The sequence below is a fragment of the Salminus brasiliensis genome, chromosome 12, assembly GCF_030463535.1.
Source record: "Salminus brasiliensis chromosome 12, fSalBra1.hap2, whole genome shotgun sequence".
Classification (NCBI taxonomy): Eukaryota; Metazoa; Chordata; class Actinopteri; order Characiformes; family Bryconidae; genus Salminus; species Salminus brasiliensis.
Window position 1 is genome coordinate 31521144 of NC_132889.1, and position 14867 is coordinate 31536010.

At 43.7% G+C, this 14867-nt stretch overlaps 1 protein-coding gene across 1 annotated transcript in view; it reads left to right on the forward strand.

Moving 5' to 3' along the window:
* Positions 1–473: 473 nt before the first annotated feature.
* The window catches only part of LOC140573531 (inactive phospholipase C-like protein 2), a 104693-nt gene continuing 90299 nt past the window's right edge, over positions 474–14867 (forward strand). The window contains exon 1 of the mRNA XM_072692939.1: positions 474–956. Within this exon, the coding sequence (XP_072549040.1) occupies positions 717–956 (240 nt within the window). The 5' untranslated portion in view covers positions 474–716. The remainder of the gene's footprint in view (positions 957–14867) is intronic.

Here is a 14867-nt window from a genome sequence, read left to right on the forward strand (position 1 = left end):
ACATGATTAATGTATTAGTAATTTATAATGAATTAATGAATCAACTGTCCATTTATAATAAAATATTAGTACTCATAATTATTATTGTTTTTATTATTGTTTAAATTTAGTAACAACTGAGATTAATAACTTGTTACGTGCAGGTAACTAATCACAGCAGATCACTGAGAGAGCGCCATCTGTGTGTGTGTGTGAGTGTGTGTGTGTGTGTGTGAGTGTGTGAGTGTTTGTGTGAGTGTGTGTGTGTGTGTGTGTGTGTGTGTGTGTGTGTGTGTGTTTCTGACTAGTGGAAGCGAGCGAGCTAGAGAGAGAGAGAGCGAGAGAGAGAGAGAGAGAGAGAGAGAGAGAGAGAGAGAGAGAGAGAGAGAGAGAGAGAGCGACTGAGTGTGTGTGTGTGAGAGAGAGAGCTTGTAGTAGCTTGTAGAGAGAGAGAGTGTGTGTGAGAGAGAGAGAGAGAGAGAGAGAGAGAGAGCGCGCGCAGAGTTTTGTTCACTTTCATCCCCCGGTTGGCTGCAGGACCGTGTGCCTCTGTCTCCCCCCGCCTCTCTCGCTCTCTTACACCGCATGGATTTCTGATCTCGCGCGCTCCTCTCCTGGAGGGTCTCTCTCCGCCTCGGTTCACATGGGACTTGTTGTTCCTGTTTTTTTGTGGAACAAAAGCCTTTCTCCGTGCCCCATGCTCGGCTCCAGGGCTCCGTAGCTGAGGGCTCTTCGCCATGGCCGAGCCGGGAGCAGTTTCCGACGCTTTGGCGGCTCCGCTGCTCGAGTTCACCACCGAGGCTGCGTCTCCTGGCCGGGATGCGGCTCGGCGGGGCTGCGCGAGCCACGGCGCCGAGGGGCTCTTCTCCAACGGCGGCTGCAAGGAGCTCAGCAGCCCTGCGGTGGGCAGCCGGGGTCGAGACACGTCCGCCGAGAGGAACCAGGCTAGCGGGAACCCACCCTGTGGGATTATGAAGGTTAGTCAGCTCCTACTCACTGTCTGTTACACTGAGATGCAGCAATCTGCCCCCAGACTCGGAGAGTCTCTTTAATCGGAGATGCAGTAATTAGCTCGGAGGGGGCTGGGACTGTGAAGACCGTCAGAGGTTACAGTCAGACTGTGTGTCATTGTAATGGGAACGGAGCTACAGTGTCTTAAGGGGCAGGAGGTGAAGCTGGGGCTGTGTTTAGAACCTGAGATAAAGTACAGGCAGTATTTAACAGGAGGTGCAGCAGCTTTAGAGGCTTGTTCTGACTGATTTGCAGCAGTTAGACTATAGTCACTTTTTATTGCCTGTACCTGGATGTTTTTACCTAAAAAAAAAAAACCTAGAGACCAGTCACTGTATTGTACCTGAGCTGCAGTAGTATCCTGTATGTTTACAGGAGACGCAGTCTATCAGAGGCTAGAGGTAGATGTTCTGCCCACTGTTTCTAGCCCAAGTTAAAACTACAGTCACTCTTTATTACCTGAGACACTCTATCTAGGTGCTAGATGCTGTCTTTTTGGACCAGACATCGTATGTCCACCTGATCTGCAGTAGTTTAGGGCCTGTATTGCTGTACCTGTACAGGGTGTGAAGTTGAGACTGTATGTTTTACAGGGGATGCAGCAGCTCACAGGGTAGAGGTAGCTCATATGGTCTACATTGCTGTTACCTGAGATGCTGTATCTAGGTGTTAGCCACCGTCCTCTTAGACCAGTCATTGCATTTTCACCTGCAATACATTAGTTTACAGACCAGTCACTGTATATTGTATTTTCCCTGTGCTGCAGGTTCTTAAGGGGCTGTTTCACTGGATATGCAGCGTATCAGATGCTAGAGGTAGCGCAGATGTTCCGGGCAATGTTTTTGACTGATTTGCAGAAGTTATCCTAATGACTGTAGTGACTCTTTACCTGAGATTCTGCCTCTTCATGATAGCCACTGTCTGTTTAAAAAAAGAGTCTGTATCAGTGTATTTTTACAGATCGAGAAGGTGAGACTCCCCCAGAGACCCAGAGACTAGGATCACTTCTACCGGGGATGCTGTATCTTCTATGCTACTCGCTGTCTTTTTTTTGGCTTATACTTGAGATGGAGTATCTTAGAGGCGTGTCACTGCATTTCGACTGAACTGTAAAGCGCTCAGAGGCTATAGTCACTTTTATTGACCCTTATATAGTCACATTCTAGCTGAAGTGCAGTATCTTGGAGGCCAGTAACTGTATGATATCTCAGAGGCTTTAGTGACTTCTTAGCTGGGCTGGAGTATCATTAGACTAAAATATACAATAGCTCAGGGGCTATTGCCACTTTATTAAGCTGGGCTGAAGTATCATGAAGGCTATTCACATTATTATGTCTTTTTTTTTTAACCTGAGATGCAAAATAAACTAAATTAAAGTCTTTTAGCCTTGGACGCAGTAGTCACTGTGTGTAAATATGAGTTACATATGACTGATCACTTTTTTAACCTCAGATGCAGGATCCTCAATCATAATCATAATCTTTTAAAGTGAGAAATGAGAAGGGCACAGAGGCTGTAGGTAAGCGAGTGTGTTCCTAATTGAAATGCAGTCGCTCAAAGTCCCTCTTCTTAACGGATGTGTAGCTATTAGCTCAGACTGCAAAGCTGCTGCATCTCAGGTAAAGGTTAAGGGGATGCTAGTCACTGTAAGATGCAGTAGTTACTGCCCTATTAACTGAGATGCAGTAGCTTAGATGCAGGATGCAGGAGTCATCGAGTATAATTCATTTAGAGACTGCGGTTCCAACTAAAGTCACTGTCTTTTTAAATAAAGAAGTACCAGTTAATGTCATTACAGAGGTTATGCTGCCTATTTTACTATAGTATATAGCTGTTGTCACCTATTCTTTAAAAAATTGGGATGAAGTATCTTGTAAGGTAGTCACTGTATTTTTTTACATTTACATTTATGCCATTTAGCTGACACTCTTATTCTGAGTGATATACAAGGTTACTGGCAGGTAAAGGAGTTATCTGTTGCACCACACCAACCACAAGTGTTTTTTAGGTTTGAGGTGCCCTTACTGCAGTAACTAAAAGGCTATACTATTATGTAGGTTATTGTCGTATTAACTGACATACCACAGCTCAGGGGTTATAGTGACTGGTGCATACCTTGGTGCAGGAATTAGCAACATAGGCTGAGGCTTAGCCTTTTTCTTTTAGCTGAGATGCAGGAGCTCAGAGTCTACAGAAACCTTAAACTTGAGATGGAGTATCTTAGAGGCGTGTCACTGCATTTCGACTGAACTGTAAAGCGCTCAGAGGCTATAGTCACTTTTGTTGACACTTATATAGTCACATTCTAGCTGAAGTGCAGTATCTTAGAGGCCTGTAACTGTATTTTGACTGTAATGTACGATATCTCAGAGGCTTTAGTGACTTCCTAGCTGGGCTGGAGTATCATGGAGACTATTCACATTATTTTGATTGGAATATACAATAGCTCAGGGACTATAGCCACTTTTTAAAGCTGGACTGGAGTATCATGGAGACTATTCACTGTACCTAGACAGGAATATACAATAGCTCAGAGGCTATAGCCACTTCTTAGCTGGGCTGGAGTATCTTGGAGGCTATTCACTGTATTTTGACTGGAATATACAATAGTTCAGAGGATACAGCCACGTTTTTTAGCTGGCATGGAGTTTCTTTGAGGCTATTCACTGTATTTTGACTGGAATATACAATAGTTCAGAGGCTATAGCCACTTTTTTAAGCTGGGCTGGAGTATCATGGAGGCTATTCGCTGTATTTAGACTAAAATATACAATAGCTCAGAGGCTATAACAACTTCTTAGCTGGAATGGAGTATCTTGCAGACTATTTACTGTATCTAGACTGGAATAAACAATAGCTCAGAGGATACAGCCACGTTTTTTTAGCTGGCATGGAGTTTCTTTGAGGCTATTCACATTATTTCGACTGGAATATACAATAGCTCAGAGGCTTTAGTGACTTTTTTAAGCTGGAATGGAGTATCATGGAGACTATTCGCTGTATTTTGACTAAAATATACAATAGCTCAGAGGCTATAACCACTTCTTAGCTGGGCTGGAGTATCTTGGAGACTATTCACTGTACCTAGACTGGAATATACAATAGCTCAGAGGATACAGCCACGTTTTTTAGCTGGCATGGAGTTTCTTTGACGCTATTCACTGTATTTCGACTGGAATATACAACAGCTCAGAGGCTGTAGAGACTTTTTTGTGGGGGTTTGGGCTGTTCACTGTATTTAGACTAAAATATACAATAGCTCAGAAGCTATAGCAACATTTTACCCAAGATGCAGTATCTTTGACATTAGTAACAGCAATTTCTTACTGATATTTACTGTTTTGTCATTAGATACAATAACTTGTGACATATAATATTTTTTTACCTGATATGCTGTTGCCTAGAGGCTGTTCACTGCCCATGTAACTGAGATACATTATGTTTAGAGGTTCTAGTCAGTTTTAGTGACTCATAGCCACTGTCTTTTTAACCCAGACACATAAGTTCAGAGGCCGTATTTACTGTCTTTTAAACTGAGGTGGGAAAAGCAGTAGCTCTCTCAACCTCAAACCAGTAACAAGCGTTAAATCTGCAGCCCTGTAGCAGGTCATTAGTGTCCATGAACACATCCTGACACATGCTGTTCACTGCAGTGAACAGTGACTGTGCAAATGCAGCATCTGTCGATTTATCATGTTGTCTGCATGAGCACTCATCTACATGCAGTACTGCTGATAGCAGTTCGGACACAAGCAAGCTGATAGCCGCTGTCTGGCCACGGCGAGTGCTTTCTGACTCTTAGGCAGAGGGGAATGGATATGCTCTGACTGCTGCTATAATCTAAAGCAAGTTCTGGCTGCAGTTGAAACGCTTGTCTCTCCTCTACCACTTTACCACTCCATGGCTCACGTCCAGCTCAGGCATATAACATTAAAACATTAAGGAGCTGAGTGCCTTCACAACTGTTTATACAACTTTAGAGCCTGATGGTTCCCTACATTAGGTTGGACATCAGAATCATGGGCTCCTGTTGGTGGGCCATTCTGCTGTTTTCAAGAAATCAGCAACGTTCCAACATCATATTGTTCTGCCTGATTGAGCCGTCCGGGCTTGTATATATCTTTTTTCATATGGACGTTCGGTTTCCCCATAGCAACGGGTTTTTACTGATGTTTTTTTTATCATAGGAATGAATGGGTGCAAATGTTTGTGAACCCCTCTCATGTCATGATAATACAAATGAACGCATCCAACCACATGGGGTACCTCATCAACCACTTGGCAGCACCTGCTCAACCACCTAGTCATCTGGCAACACCATAGCACCCACCTATCCACACCATACAAACCAGCTGGAATACCTTAACAACCATGTATCAACAATATATCAATTACTAAGCAAAAACACTTTCACCCTATTTACCATAAAGCAACATATAGCCAAATAGCAACCAGTATTACTATGTGGTATCCCATGTATACCATAGCAACCAGTTAGTAACACCATAGCAACCAGTTAGTAACACCATAGCAACCATGTAGCAACAGATTAACAATTACCAAGCAAAAACAGTTTCACCCTGTTTACCATAAAGCAACACCATAGAAACCACCTGGGATACCATAGCAGTGTTCTAGCAACACCATAGCAACCATGCAGCAACAGCATAGCAATTACCAAGCAAAAACAGTTTCACCCTGTTTACCATAAAGCAACACCATAGCAACCACCTGGGATACCATAGCAGTCATCTAGCAACCACCATAGCAACCACTTTGTAACATCATAGCAACCATGCAGCAACAGCATAGCAATTACCAAGCAAAAACAGTTTCACCCTGTTTACCATTAAGCAACAGTTTAGCAACTTCCTGAAAGTGGGAACCACATAAGTTGTGCAACTATTCCGCGCTCCTTGAGGAAATGCTCTTTTCTTTTCTACTGTTGGCCATCTGAGGGCTCAGCAATACCGACTACATATGTGTGAATTCTAAGAACAGGGCCTTAAATCTTAGGCTGTATCAGCTGAAAAGTTAAACACTGGACTGATGATACGTCAGCCAGCAGTGCACCCCTAAAAGACACTGTATGATCGTGAATAAGAGCAGTTACACCTCTGCACTGATTTGACGGGTCTGATGTTGTGACGTGTGAGTAGTAGCTGTAAAATCCTGGATTGTCGAGTGATGTTAAGTCTGCGAATGTAAACAGCGAACAGTGACTGTGGCATTCTCCAGCAATGGCCATGTGGACTGACATGGAAAATGGAAAGCAAAAGGGCATTGAATTCAATCAATGGATCAATACGTTTGATCGATCAGCTGACCCGTGGCTTACGAATAGTGTGACGCAGATGCTTTGTTGCTAAACTAATTGAGATGGCCAGGATTGTGTAGACCGAGATTAATCATTGTTCACTATTGGAACAAACACACACACACACACACACACACACACACACACTCACATGCAGGATAAGATATCCAAATTACTTTCACTCTCGCTCATGCTCGCTTACTCTCTCTCTGTGACACACACACACACACACACACACACACCGTCACCATCAGCATCCGGCATACTGTTACCACTCAGAAAGAAAGAGAGAGAGTGAGAAAGCTACACACACACACACACACACACACACACACAGAGGAAATGTATATATAGCCACATGTATGAGAAAATGTCAGAGCAGGTAGAAACACAGCAGTCCTATGGTTCAGAGTGAGAAATGAAAGTAATATGGATGGAAGAGGTGAGAGAACGATACACTCGATACTGGGTTCACGATTCGGTACTCTGTCAAGAGTGAGTTCTGAGCTGGGAGTACGCTTGGTGACACTGAATGTTCTGGTGGTACGTGTGAAATGTGCTCTTCCCTAGCTAAACAGGCAGATTATGTGGACAGCACAGCTTCGAGGTGCAGTGATGTTGAATTCCTTCATTTGGTGGCTGACCATCGTAAACGTTTGTTCCACAGTTTGTAGATCGAGAACCATGGTTTTTGACGGAGCATTCTTCAGTCATGTGCTTCGTGTGTGTTTTGGTTTGTTCACACCTGTGAAAATAACTAAACCGGTGCAAATAACTACAGTCAGACCATGCTTCAGGTGTCTGGTGTGTGTTTTGGTGCGTTCACACCTGTCAAAATAACTACAGTGGTAAAATAACTACAGTCAGACCATGCTTCAGGTGTCTGGTGTGTGTTTTGGTGCGTTCACACCTGTCAAAATAACTACACTGGTAAAATAACTACAGTCGGACCATGCTTCAGGTGTCTGGTGTGTGTTTTCATGCGTTCACACCTGTGAAAATAATTACAGTGGTAAAATAACTACAGTCGGATCATGCTTCAGCTGTCTGGTGTGTGTTTTGGTGCGTTCACACCTGTGAAAATAATTACAGTGGTAAAATAACTACAGTCGGACCATGCTTCAGGTGTCTGGTGTGTGTTTTGGTGCGTTCACACCTGTCAAAATAACTACAGTGGTAAAATAACTACAGTCAGACCATGCTTCAGGTGTCTGGTGTGTGTTTTGGTGCGTTCACACCTGTCAAAATAACTACACTGGTAAAATAACTACAGTCGGACCATGCTTCAGGTGTCTGGTGTGTGTTTTCATGCGTTCACACCTGTGAAAATAATTACAGTGGTAAAATAACTACAGTCGGATCATGCTTCAGCTGTCTGGTGTGTGTTTTGGTGCGTTCACACCTGTGAAAATAATTACAGTGGTAAAATAACTACAGTCGGACCATGCTTCAGGTGTCTGGTGTGTGTTTTGATGCGTTCACACCTGTGAAAATAACTACAGTGGTAAAATAACTACAGTCGGATCATGCTTCAGCTGTCTGGTGTGTGTTTTGGTGCGTTCACACCTGTGAAAATAATTACAGTGGTAAAATAACTACAGTCGGACCATGCTTCAGGTGTCTGGTGTGTGTTTTGATGCGTTCACACCTGTGAAAATAACTACAGTGGTAAAATAACTACAGTCGGATCATGCTTCAGCTGTCTGGTGTGTGTTTTGGTGCGTTCACACCTGTGAAAATAACTACAGTGGTAAAATAACTACAGTCGGATCATGCTTCAGCTGTCTGGTGTGTGTTTTGATGCGTTCACACCTGTGAAAATAATTACAGTGGTAAAATAACTACAGTCGGATCATGCTTCAGGTGTCTGGTGTGTGTTTTGGTGCGTTCACACCTGTGAAAATAACTAAATTGGGCAATTGAGGGTTAGGTGCTTTGCTCAAGGGCATCTCAGCACTGTTTCTTCATTCCCCCATCCCCAACGTCCTGCTGGTCCAAGGGATCCCACCGGTGATCTTCTGGTAAGCAGCCCAAAAACACATATTCTACAATTTGGCCACTCCGAAATCTCCACTCCGAAAGACGTCATGTTAGTGCATTGCGATGCACTGTTCCACCCTTCGAGTTGTCCCATCATTTTGGATGCCTTTACCTCTCTCTAAGGGTTGGCAGAGGCACAGTGGCCCCAGTACAGCATCACATTGTCACTGGGTTGATTCAGTTTGCTTAGCAACTGACACGAAGCAGCACGTTGTTCTGTCACTTGCTGCCTTTATTGAATTCTGCTGCGGCTGTGTGGGTGTCTTTGGCGTTGGAACAAGGGAGAGACACACAAGGAAAAGAGTGTAAAGGATGAACAGGCCGCCAGTTTAGTGTTCAAGGCTGTTGCCTTCAAGGACGACATGTGTGTCTTCCGCCGGGCCGCAGGGGGGGACAAGCACGAAAATAAACACTCCCCGATCTGTACCCTACAACATGCATGAAACACCTCCTTCTAATAATGCTGCCCTGGGGTGATGTTCGGAGGCCCCCCCCACGCCTATGGTCCAATAAATGCAGTCATTTCACAGAAAATCTCTCTGGAGCAGATATGTTAAGAATGTAGAGGGGATAAGTTGTCTGGATGCCAGAAGGCTCATATCAGCCGTGCATTGCTGCTCTGAATCTGGAGAAAGCACTGCTTCACTGTGGTGGGCTACTTTTTCTATATTGCCACCTCAGACTGGAAGATAGTGATCGTGTGAAAATCTCGAGGTTGAAACAGTCAGACAGACATATTTAGTGTCTGAAATGTGCTTCTGTAGTCTTGCACTATGTACTATGAGGCTAATGTAGCTATTAGGCCATTCATCTTATATTCATGGCTGCAAAAACTAACATATTGTTTCACATTTGATCATTTATGTGAATTAAGGTCTTTGAAGCAAGACTTTGAATCCAGTTTCCTGTCGTCTGCTTTGTAATCCTCGGTACGTGTGGCACTACATGTCCAATCAGTTACTGGATTCAATGTCTAGATTTGATGACCTGGACCTTAGACTCTGTATGTAGGCCCACACTTCAGGTTCCTCACTCTCAGCTATATTGCTGTCATATATAACATCAGTTTCATAGGCCCTTCTGTAGAACCCTGTGGGACTCCAAAAAATAGGCCAAACCAAACAGTTACCAAATAATTCCCAGTAGTTTCAGCATTAGGATTAAAAATGGAATAATAAATCTAGGGTTCAAGAGTTCAACGTGCTAAAGGCTAACCCCTACCTGACCAGCTTTGAGGTCTCTTCATCTCCTGTACACGGCGAGGACTGCAAGCAACACTTTCCAATAAGAGTCCGAAATAATTCGTAAAATAATTGCAATGTTCTGGTTATTGTGCTAAAAACACAAGTTATGCTACACTAAGCTGTGCTATGCAATGCTGTGTGTCTGTTGTGGGAGCTGTCCTGGTGTCAGAAACCAACCAGTCAGAGCAAAGCATATCAGATTATTCCTAAACCCATCATAAAAGGACTGTTAGCGCAGTTAATTCGGAGGCAAAGGAACAGGGTTGTAAATGGGCTTGTAGCTTGCATCTGAGCATTATTGAGCCTAAAATACTGTTCTTCTTTAGTATTACACTGAAGCTTTGAGGCTAATGTAGCTAACACGTAATGGAAGCTTATATTTATGGCTGCAATAACGAACCCATGTCATCAAATCTGGACCTTGAATCCAGGCTCCATTCTTGGACGTTCTTTTGATCCTTCGTAGATGTAACACTACATGGCCAATCAATCGCAGCTGATCAGTTGTTCCCTTAATTTCCATCAATTACAAAATCCATTGAAGGTCCTGATTTGATGACATGGATTAGACTATGTAGGAAAGCCCATACTTCAGGTTCTTCACTCTTGCAACTACATTACAGTCATATATTCCTTCAGTTTCATTGGCCCCTAGATAGAACCTTGTGGGACTCCAAAATAGGTATAAACCGTTAAGCAGATATTTTGATATCATATTTGTGCATTTTTGCTCACCCCTAGCTAGTTGACACACTGTATTGTATATTTCTATAAAACATAGATGGAGGTATGGACAGAATTTAGGCTTCCAGATAAATGCTAATGATTTTAAAATGCTATGTGCTCAGAACAGTATGAGAAACCACATTAAGCAAGTGTGTTGGAGTGTGTGATGATTTAGGCCTACAGTTAGGCGCTGCGCTAATTGATGAGCTGTAGCTTTGATTGCTTGTTAGCTGCATTTGCCTCGTAGCTCCAGTGCAAAACTACAGAAACAATCTCGAGGCACTTCTTTATCTCTTTGAATGCTTAATAGGTGCAGGCATGTTAGCTATGTGGCTCTGTTTCATGGCTCTGTTAAAGCTCTTGTCTGTCACCCAGACTTGCTCAGACACATCTGTGCTCTCTGTGAAAGCCTGAGGCTACTGCTGACGGAGCGGACTATGGATGGACTAGAACACATTCTCTCTTTTTAACACCTTCCCTGAACGAGCCCACTCGGTCCGAGAAGCGGAACAGTTCAGACAGGGGCCAGCGCTGCCCGATTAATCTTGTATTAATCAGAGTATCAATTTTTATCTGCAGTTAGTTAATCCCGAAAGGCCTGAATGAATGTGCTCCATTTAGAGGTATGTCCGCTTACATCAGAGCTGGACAGATCCGGCTAAAAACGGCACTACCCATCAGATGAATGCGCTTATTTAATCATCAATAGTGATCTGAATTGAATAGGTTTCGGAGCCCATTATCTGGACAGCGTGAGTGGGAGCACATGGCACAGGGGCACTTCTGCTGGTCATGTGACTGAGTATTTGTGGTCTGTTATCTGTGACGCAAGACGTGTGCTTAGCTTGATTTGTTTAGAAGTGTACAGGTACCGTAACGAACGTACTCGAGGACGGAACTCTAACTGGAGTGTTAGATTTGGGCACTGTGAAGCACAGCCTTTGCTTCAGATGTTGTACTTTTGTTTTACACAACTTGTTTTTAGCAACCTCGTTAGAGTTAAACACCCTGTTTCTGTCCCTTTAAGACAGTTAGAATGTGAAAGACTGCTCCGATTGGCTACCCTGTGTGGTGCTTCATGACATGCTAGCTTGTTGCTAAGCTAACATACTGCCCAGCACAGCTGTGTGTATATGTATCCATCCATGTTCTTATCCACTTATTTCTGGTCAGGGTCCAGAGGGTATATATTAGGGTATATATGTACACACACACACACACACACACACACACACACACACACACATATATATATATATATATATATATATATATATATATATATATATATATATATAGGCTATATATTAGGGTATAGGAGGGTAATGGTCACTACAGCAATGGAGCTTAGTTTCCCATATCTAGACTGTATGAAGTGTAGAGGAGTGAACGGTACATCTTGAGATAGTGACAGTGTTTACACACTACTATCAAGCTATCATGACATATGGAGCCTTTTACTGGGGTACTTTCCTATGCTTTCTGTTTTCGCTGTGTCTAAAAGTACCCAGTAAATCTAGATCTAAATCTAAATATATATATAAACTACCCATAACTAATAAGACTACCTAAGCCCACACTTAAAACCCAGGACAGTACAGGGTTTTACACCTGCAGAAAATTCCAGTGAACACAAGGGCAAGAGCTCCTTTATTTATTAACCTAGTACACAATACACTCCTGTGACTTTCTTTTGTTTTTCGAAACGAAGCTAAAATCTGAATCAGCCTAGAAACATTCCTCTTTACTGGCTGTATCTAGATCACTGTATTTCCAGGTACCGTATCCAGTTCTCTTCACACATGGGTCTTTTCACACATCGCTCCATAAGTCCTGTTTTTGAGCCCAAGAGCGTTCCAGAGCACCGATCTGTGGTCCTCATGAAACCGGTGGTCTGGGGTTCGCTTCACGTGGACTGCTGCAGGTGTGGAAGCTATCTGCTCACGGCACCACGTATGAGGTTGCATAAATGGTTCATTTTCAGTTTTTCACACGACCGCTTCGACTTATCGCTAAAACATCCCTAAAACCTCCGGCTCCTTGTTTGGAGGTGTTCCTGCTTGCTGAAATGCCATGGGAGCAAAAAAATGCTGCTTTTGTGCCGTTTGAGTGACTGTATTCAAGAAAGACAATGTAAAGAAATAAAGGGATGAACCTACGTTGTTGCGAAAACAAAGAAAAGTGATGGTTGAATGGAATTCAATTCTTATGTGTGAAACAAGCCCTCGCCCAAATGAGCCCAGTATCGGCCCTCGTATTTGGGACAAGTGTGAAAATGCTCTATGTCTCATTTAAATGAATGGTCGGATCGACTTACCAGGATTTTTCTTGTTCACACCGAACCTGATTCCAGTTTCATCGTTGATGAACACCGGAGGAAAAATGTGTGTAACGGGACTCAATTACAAGTACATTCTGTACGAACAGGAGCGATCCCGCACTTCAAAACATGGCAGTAACAACAGTGAGATTCGTTCACATTTCAATCAGTAAATCATCTCGTCTTCCACTTACAGAAACAGGTGTGTTGTCGACCGAAAGTTTCGAACCTTCGCTTTCCGCAAGATTGCTCTGCTTGTTTCAGTGAGTGACGAGCAAGCAGTAATTAAGCAAAACGTACGCCGCAGGGCGCCTCGGAGGGTTCAATAAGTAAGACAAATGTTCTTCAGAATTGCTAATGGAATACGCTGATAATGTCACAGCTCTGTGATCAGTCTCCGACGCTCCTGCTGACCTTCCTTGCATGTTCCTGAGGCCTGACTCATGCATGAAATGCATGTCAACGAAGCAACTGGGGCCTGCGTAATGAAAAGTCCCAATCACGGCTATTTACAATCGCAGCATCACTCATAATGATCCCTTTTCATTCCGTCATGCCGCCTTAATGAGGACCACCTGTGCAGAACTGCCGTGTTGAGTTCAATTCTCATGCAGGCAGGTCTGCTGTAATCTTGTCACTTGCCCAGTGTGGTAAGTGAACAGTGAAAAACACAAAGAACCCTTTTGTGTTTCCTGCCGGCCCAATTCATTCAGCTCTATTAGACGTTCAAAATAACGTGTTTTTTTCCCCTCCCTGAACTCCATGTACTCAGCGGCTTGAGAGAGCTGCTGGTAATCAGTCTAATGCCTGTGCTGGAAGTCTGTGTGCGATGAATAGGATAAACACTGTGACTGCCCAGCGTGGACAAAAGCTGCTCATTATGAGGGTTTAGTTACAGCAAAACTTGAACGTAACTTCAACCAAAATATTCCAGTGTAAAGGTACGCCTCCGAGGACTAGCCTGGGATCCAGAGGGGTTTTCAGGGCTTTTAGGATGAGGGCTGGACAGTGTTGTTTGTTAATTGTTGGCATTGCAGAAGATTACAGTGACCAACCAGTGTCTGCTGGACTGAGCAGAATTCCAGGGCTGGATTAACAAAAGCTTTCCTAAAAAAAAAACATCCAAAAAATCTCAAGATAAACACAAAAAAGTTCATAAGAACTTCTGGACAAAGACGTCTGGACGTTTTCTCTTTTAAGATTTCTTCAGTTTACGAGGACAGTGGACAGTTGAGCTGTGGAGCAGTGGAACTGTGTACTTTTGGATGAGTCGAGGGGTTGGGGATGAGGTGGGGTGGTGATCATTCAACATCCTGACCTTATTAGCCCTCTTGTCGCTGAATGAAGTCTTCTTCCCTGGACAGTAGAGACAGTTACTCCAACAAAAGCAGGAAGGAACAGGTGTCCCAATACTTTTGTCCATATATTGTTTGCACAGGGTTCCCCGGTGTGCTTTCTGTGTTATAAAGGACACTGCAGTGTGTAATCTGGAGCAGCACTGGTCCTTTGTAAGACTGGTGGAGTTGGAGTGTATAGGACATGCTAGCTTGCCGCTAAGCTAACATACTACCCAGCACAGTCGTGCCCCCGCTGTTCAGACGTAATGGGGTTTGGCTTCAGTGATGTAATAGTGCCTCCTTTCATTACAGCACGGGTGAGAAGAACATATGGAAGCAACGTGTGGAAAAACACACACATGCATGTTCACACACACACACACACACACACACACACATTTACATGCTCAGGAGGAGTATGTTGGGAATCTGGGTCAGTGGTCTCTAGTGTTCACACTGTTCCTCTGCAGAGACATCAAACAGCGTGAGTGTGTGTGATTGGAAGGGATGTGTGTTAGAGGTGGTGTGTGTGTGTGTGTGTGTGTGTGGTCTATAAGTAGTTTAGCTCTATGCTTATTATCTGCAGCTCAGTGGAGTTTATGGTGACAACAGAAATAAAAGGCAGACCTTATGTATGTGTGTGTGTGTGTGTGTGTGTGTGTTTGTTTCAGTGTCTGTATTTGAGCATGTGTGTGTGTGCGCTGTCTCTTTGGTAATGGTCCTGTCTCCCACGGTTACGGCGCTGTCGGTGGAGAGTGTTCACTCAAGCTGTAACAGCACCCAGGGACAGCTCTGCGTGTGTGTGTGTGTGTGTGACCAGTGCCAACCATCAGAGGAAAACAGATGAGGCTTTTCCCAGTGCCCATCTCATATCCTTTAATGATCTCCCCTCT